The 7,482-nt window shown below is 32.1% G+C and overlaps 1 protein-coding gene across 2 annotated transcripts; it reads right to left on the bottom strand.

The window, feature by feature from the left end:
- Positions 1–3,100: 3,100 nt before the first annotated feature.
- LOC145053874 (phosphatidylinositol 4-phosphate 5-kinase 8-like) lies at positions 3,101–7,247 on the bottom strand. 2 transcript variants are annotated; one of them, XM_079001992.1, is made up of 9 exons: positions 6,901–7,247; positions 5,055–6,132; positions 4,759–4,926; positions 4,505–4,670; positions 4,309–4,419; positions 4,055–4,242; positions 3,827–3,984; positions 3,592–3,757; positions 3,101–3,509 (listed from the first exon to the last, which is right to left on the bottom strand). In XM_079001992.1, the coding sequence occupies exons 2-9, from the start codon at positions 6,092–6,094 to the stop codon at positions 3,230–3,232; spliced, it is 2,277 nt and encodes a 758-aa protein (XP_078858118.1). In that variant the 5' UTR covers positions 6,095–6,132; positions 6,901–7,247; the 3' UTR covers positions 3,101–3,229. The 2 variants fall into 2 exon arrangements, with proteins under 2 accessions (XP_078858118.1, XP_078858119.1); XM_079001993.1 differs by having other exon boundaries at positions 5,055–6,083; positions 6,901–7,245.
- Between the last annotated feature and the right edge of the window lie 235 nt (positions 7,248–7,482).

The following is a 7,482-nucleotide window of genomic DNA, read 5'->3' as shown; positions in this document are numbered from 1 at the left end:
ATTTGTAGTTTTGTATGTGCTATGTTTAATAGAACTCCACAAGAGTTTTGACGAGTATGACAAGGAAGAAATCTTTCTTAATGCACGTTATTTGACATATATTAGCTCCATCTGCTTTTCTTTTGAATCGAAAGTAAGAGCAAGCTATGTTTCGATTCAACACTTAAAAGTCGATCAAAGACATTAATAATTGAATGGCATAATATTTCCGTGTAGCGATTCACTATTTCGCAATGTATGCTCAAATGATCTGATTTGTATCAACTCATGCAGTTCCTTCTTTGAATGACATGTGACAGTACATCTGAAGAACAGGACGAACAATCAAGAACCATGGTGCTAAGGCCATTCAGAATACAAAGCACGAGATGATTCGTGGTATACGTAGACCACGACCACGACCGTGCACACCATCCTAGCCGGTCGTGGTGTTTCGGTGTGTGTTCCACAAAATCAAACGGAAATAGTTATTGGTTGATGTTTGCAACGGCTAGTTTCTTTTGTAACAGAATATATGTTTTTTTACCTTTCAAACATATTAAACTTCTTTTATAAATACCACACTATTAAACATATCCACACAATTTCTTTATTTCCTCACAAAATCACACACTTCTTTTGCATTCTTCCAAAACCAATGGCTCCTAAAAGGATGAATTGGTCAGAAAATGAAGAAGAGAACTTAGCACAAGCATGGGTAGCGGCTTCAGAAGACCCAGTAACGCCTCCTAATTTTTGGATAAAAGTTGGAAACGTTTTCTATGATTTAATGGGTTGCCAAAGTCATAGTCTTGATGAAATATATTTGAGGTATCGCGATATAAGGATTAAATGCCTTGAATTCAATGGCATTTATAACTTTGTTATAAAAACATATATGAAGGCTGCTCGTTTGTTGTGGCCATGCACCAATATAAAGACACGAAACACACACCGTTTAAACATGTCAAAGTTTGGCAAAAATTAAGAGAGTGCCCAAAATTTAGTGATTAAAAATAAGGTTACAAACTAGATTAAGTTGTTTGTGATTGCATTTTTAAGGTTTTTTATGTTTTTTTTATTTTACATTGTTTGTTTTAAATTAATGTAATCTTGTTTCATTGAATAAAAAAGAAGTTTAAAAAAAATATATATTTTATTGTATTTTTGAATTGAATTTAATTAGAAAAATGTGTTTTATTGTGTTTTTGAATTAAATTTAAATAAAAAAAATGTGTTATTGTGTTTTAATGTGTTTTTGAATTAAATATAAATAAAAAAATTGATATGGAGTGACATGTTTTTATGATTGGTATCCTATGTTAGTGATAGAGGAATATGGTGTCATTAATATGGAGTGGATATAACAATCGTCTAATATTGTTGAATTGTTGTGGCTCCATAAATGGCTCTAATGGAGAAAAAAATGCAGGGAGAACAGCCGGTGTGATGGAGACTCAAGTGGGTTATTTTACTATTTTTTAATTTAAAAAAGTTAAGATCTATTTTTTTTTTATTTTTTTTTTGTAAATGAATTATAAATATATAAAAAACCAAATTTTCATGTGTCTAGATTTACTGTAGCTAAAAGTACCTATTTCTATGCACAATGTACAAGTTATCATAGCAACCAAATTTTTTATTTCCAAAAATCGAATTCTTATTTGTTTCTAAAGTACGATATACACGTTATCAAAGCAGTCAACTTTTTTTATCCTCATTTACTATGTCCACTTCTCCAGCCTTCTTCATTAAAATAATTTATATATTTGGTTAATTTCTACATTATATAAAAATATAAATTTAATCATACTTTAGCATGTAGACATGCAAATTAATAAAAAAAAATTACTACATATATACTATATTGTATTTAAGAAATACTGTAAAATTTTGACTTTTTGCATTAGAAAAAAATTGAAATATAAGATTAAAACGGTGTGGTGACCATTTCTTATATCTATAATAATTAAAGAAATTGTGATATTTAATCAATTATAACTGCAAATACATAAAAAAAATATATAACACGTAAGAATCCCCAGCAACGCACAGCTCAATTACTAGTTTGAAACAACCATCAATTGATAAATACTAGTTGTGAGACCCGTATAATACACAGGTTGATTAACACAAAATGTTAAATACGAACGATTAAATAGAAATTTTATATAAGTTTGAAATTGAAATAAGTGAAAATTATGAGAAAAAAACATGCAAAGAATAAATTAATTAAAATTATGTGTTTAGTGTGTACTAAACAGATTAATTATAATAAAATATTAAACATAAAGGTTTAAACTGTAAATTTATTAGGAATTGAATTTGAAATTTAAAATTTGATAGTCATTATGGTAGGTTTAATTTATAGAAAGTAAATTAATGATATATTGAAAATGAAAATTAAAGTAATAACAAGTGGAAAATAAATATATCTTAAATTATGACAAAATGACCTGTGGCTAATCTTATGAGAAAAGGAGATGTGGCAAAATCATTTTTATTTATTAGAGTAAAGATTTTTTTAAACTCGCAGTGTTTAGCTAAAAACTCGAATACATACTAGGTTTTATGTACATTGTCTTACTTTTTATAAGTAGTATTGATACTAAAAAAATATTTGTGTAGTATTAATTGAAGCAAAATATTTCTATAAAAAGCCTTGCGTGTGCATCCATCACATACTTCTCCATCTAATATCATAAAATGATAACTCAACACAACACAAGAGTTTTTATTCTTCTGTTTGAAATCTGTTGTAAGTAGATACATAAATGCTTAAAACCTTCCTTAACTTTTAATCACACGTTTTTAATGAAAATAAACTGTCAAAATATTAAATGGTTGCATGATTAACGATCTCTTCCAAGTATTTGATGTGTTGCAGTTTTTAATTATAAAACAATGATGACACCTCAATTTTCAAAGGTAAAATAATGGAGGTAGCTGTCCAGAAGATGATTGATCACCTTTACAAAAAAGGAAGACCATAAATACCTTTTACTGGCAACAAGACTTTATAAAGCTATTGCATCACCCTACCCTATAAAGCTACTATTTTTTTTCCGCGTAGCATTGAAACAAGATAGGCTTGAATTAGTTTATTACATAATAATAAAAGTTGCAAAAAAATAAGAGAGAGCATGATATGATTATGATACATAAAAGTTACAAGAAAAAGGATAATATTAATTAAAAGGAAAAACTATATACTTGGGTATAGGTATAATAAAAGAATCTTAATGGAGTTTCAGGGATCAACAGGAAAAACCTTGTGAAGAAAATCGATGAAACGCTTGGAGTAAAATTTAGGATCGGCAACAGATATTGAAATGGGATCATATCGAACGGATTTACAGGCTTGCTCTATTTTCTTTCTCATGTTATAATCTTGTAGAATATCAATTATTCCAAGATAAAGAACAACATCATAAACCTCAAAAAGTTCCACCTCTGTTGAACCAGAAACCTCTTGTGAAACTTTCCGGTTTGCCTGAGCTGGCATGTTTACCCCTAACTGCACTCGTAATCTGAATATATAATAAACAATTAATTATTAATTTTAAACAAACAAAGAAAAAACAAATCCCATTGTAAATATTAATTAAATACCTTCCAGTTCCTGGAAGAAGGAGATCGACTTCCTTGTCTCCTACAGAAAACGCTCTTAAGGTGTTTCCTCTTATGTGAGGACCTGGTGCAGTGTTCACTGAACTGGGTTCATGTGTCACTAGGAGAAGACCCGTTGGAGGGATTGACAGCTCACCCGATTTTGAACCTAAATTAAAAATCATTTCTAAATTTTCAATTTTAATCAAAATAAAAGACAATTGACATTGAAATTTACCATCGTCAAATTCAAGAGATGAAGAAGACCCATGCTCTGCATCTGGCGCTTCCAACAGAGCCTTCAAATGCTCAGGAGCTCTAAAATGCAATCCAAGTAGAAGACTATAATCAATAATCTGCTGAGATTCTAAAAACGAACAGTCTAGCTGGATTTGCCTGCAAAATAACATACTTGTTTAAAATCATAATTAATTTCAACATATTATAATAATATAAATAGACTTACTCGAAAAGGGCCTCACGCAATGTCCTGTCCATATGAAATTCATATGCAAGATCAAGGTCTTTTAATGTGGTGCCCTCGTCTATATGATCTTTATTTGTAAATCTTCCTTGATATGAACCCTTCAGATCATACCTCCTGTGTATCCGTAATTCTGTTTTAAACATGTTTCCCATCACTATGAATCGCACCTATAAAATTAAATTCAAATTCGTTAATCACAAAATTACACATGAATCGGAAAAACAAAAATATACCTTCTTGCCACCTCTTAGTGTTATCTCATGGAGTCCAAAAAACTTGGTGATCAAAGTGTTGTCATACTTTTTAACATGATCATAATAGCTAGGAAGCATCTTCAACAGAACCTACACAAATAATATCATATTCAATTCTCTGCAACTTTAACGCAATAATTAAGATTATAGTTTTAATAATAAAATTATATAAAACCTTCAGCTCAGATCTTCTTAGAGTCTTGATTACAAATCTGTCATCATGAGAGAGATAAAATAAGCTGCCACTTTTCCCTGGAGAAGAAAGCTCTCTCAATCCATCATCCCCACAGATTGACATCATATACTCTGCAGCGTCTAACTTAAACATCTCTCTCAAATTCCTGAAGAGAAACAACCATCACAATCTACTACAAAATTACAAATCTACCCTTTACATTTTTTTATCTATTTTTGCATACAAACAGATACCTGAAGACCATGGGACAGTAGTCTTTCCAATGGAAGTCAACAGAATAATGTGGAGGTGTAAACTGTGAGCCTTTTCTTGGGAAATACATCCTTATTCTAGCACGTTCCCCAAAGTCTGAAGACCTCACTTCACGCATAGGAACTGGTGTAATCTTGCCAACTGTGTACCTGTGAACTTCAAATGATACAACACATGAGTTGTGTTGTGGTAATAATAATAATTAGTAAAATAAAAAAACACTTTCTTGAAAGAAAAAAAAAGGAAAAGTTGAGATGTTCAAGTATGATTTATTTACCTGATACCTAGTTGAAGATTAAGCATCAAACAGTAGCTTTTATGACCTTCAAAAATATCCACACATGATTTCTGTTTCGATTCGTTTGTGATACGTTTACTTTGCTTGCTTTTGGACGATAACGCCCCTGAATGATTCTTAACACGTTCTTTCATTAAAACACCTTGCATGTACTCTCTTTCCCATGCCACAGTACTATCATCATCTACTTCACTTCCACCTTCATCTGAGATATGAGAAAACATTTCTGTTCTCTCAGAAGCAGAAAACTCTCTAGTGGAATCCCCAAGGGCATAATCGTCATCTGGCGGGATTCTCCTGCTTGTTATACGACCTGACTCTCTAAAAAAACCACTAAAAGTAATTTTTTCAGAATAAGTTCGAGTAACATTACGTTCTGGATCCCTGAATCTTTGAGAATGAGCTGTCTTTCTAAAAGATGAGCATTTACTTCCTGCAGGATAAAATGTGCCTTGACCATCTTTAAGCCCTTTTGTCCATGTCCCAAAATAGTAACTACCATCTGAAAACCTATAAACACCTGACCCATGTCTATACCCATTTAACCAAGATCCATCAAAAAGGTCACCATTTACCCATTTCATTACCCCTCTACCAAACATTTTACCTGATTTCCAGTTCCCTATATACGTGTTTCCATTCCCCCAAGCGTACTTTCCACTTCCTTCATGAGCTCCATCTTTCCAACAACCATCATAAACATCGGAATTACTATACTCTTTTCTTCCAACACCATTTTGAATGTTCAATCTCCATGACCCTTTGTATACAGATCCATCAGGAGTTTTTAAAGTGCCAAAACCATGGAGATATCCACCAGAAAAATCACCCTCATAACTTGTTCCGGATGACCATGAGATTCGACCTCTACCACACATCTTTCCATCTTCCCAATAACCATCATAAACTGTGCCATCTGACCATGTGTAGCTACCCATGCCATGGGGGAGTTTACCCTTGACATTACCAAAGTAAACATCTCCATGTAACTTTATCTCCTGACTCATCCTGAAAACCATCAGGGGTACACACCAGTCATGGTTAAAACATGTCAAGCCTATATCATATGGTTAGAAGATTTCCAGGTTAATATCAGGTCGTGAGAGGGTTATAATAATGAAGATATATAGAAATATAAAAGTAAGATATGGTTTGATTCAGATCTACAGAGCTCAACTTACAACAGGGGAGATAGTGTTTGAATAGTAAAAGCAGACATTGTAAGAATCGACTGACCATAAGAAGCAGTGTTTGAACTTTGAATGAAACAAATAGATATTGTATTATATCGTGGAGTAATTAACTACTAGATACAAAAAGAATATATAATTGAAAAAATCTGAGTGATCTCTATCCATTCGTGTTTAAAATATTATTCTAGATAGCTAGGGAAATCAAACCACTTTCCATTTATATGCATTGTACATTGTGATTGCTATTGAATATATCTAAGCAGTTGACTTTGACCGTAAGATGGCCTCCAATACTACCTGAAGACTTCAAGCCAGGTAGTTCAATTAACATCGGATTCCAAATAAAAAACTATACTCAGTTTACATTCATCCTCAAGAACCCAATCCAAATCAACAGAAATCTGTAGCAAATAATGATCTAAAAATCCAGGTGCGAAATTATAACATCCTAATTAATCTCCGATGACGTTACTCAAAATTATTCCGCTTAAACCGTCAATCATGTGTGCGTTTTACAGATTTTAGACTAACGAATCAACAAAACGTTTACGAACAAAAACAAATAAAATCCAATTGATGTAAAACTCAATGGAGATTCAAATTCACAAAGAAAAATGCACCGAAGAACTCACCTGCTAAACTGAATCGAATTGAATCAAATCCCAGATAGGTTTTGCATCAACCCTAAAAAAATCGGAAACAAACAGCAAGATCCAGTGGTGAAGCAAGAAAGGATCTTCGAATTGAAGTTTGAAAGTCGCGAATCAGAGACCATATAGAGAAGTTTTGGGTGTGGAGGAGGTGAAAAGCCGGAGTCCCATATCAGCGAATTTCAGGTAAGAAAGGGGGGAAGGGAATAGTGTGTGTTTTTTTTGGGGGAATCACATCATTTGAATACGTGGCAAGCATGCAAAAGGTAGTCAAAAGGTTGATGAACGTTGGATGAGAAATGATCGGGTGGAGAACGGAGATATGACGCTTCCTGCTGTTTTGTCGTTGGTCTGACTGAATGCCGACGCAAAGCATAAGATGAGTTGTTTTTAGATTCAGTAATTTAGTTTTTTATAACAAACAAATCGCATCTTTAATATAATATTTAAAAACAAATCAAATATAGTACGATTTTATTTTCTTTGTTTGTTTCCTAATCTCTATTAATACTATAATTTAAGTTTGATTAATTTTAAATTAGAAATTAAATAATTTAATTATTT

This window comes from Lactuca serriola, chromosome 5 (genome assembly GCF_051521515.1).
Source record: "Lactuca serriola cultivar US96UC23 chromosome 5, Lser_US96UC23_V15, whole genome shotgun sequence".
NCBI classification, from domain to species: Eukaryota; Viridiplantae; Streptophyta; class Magnoliopsida; order Asterales; family Asteraceae; genus Lactuca; species Lactuca serriola.
The sequence above is the reverse complement of the archived record's forward strand: the minus strand, read 5'-3'. Positions and strand labels throughout refer to the sequence as shown.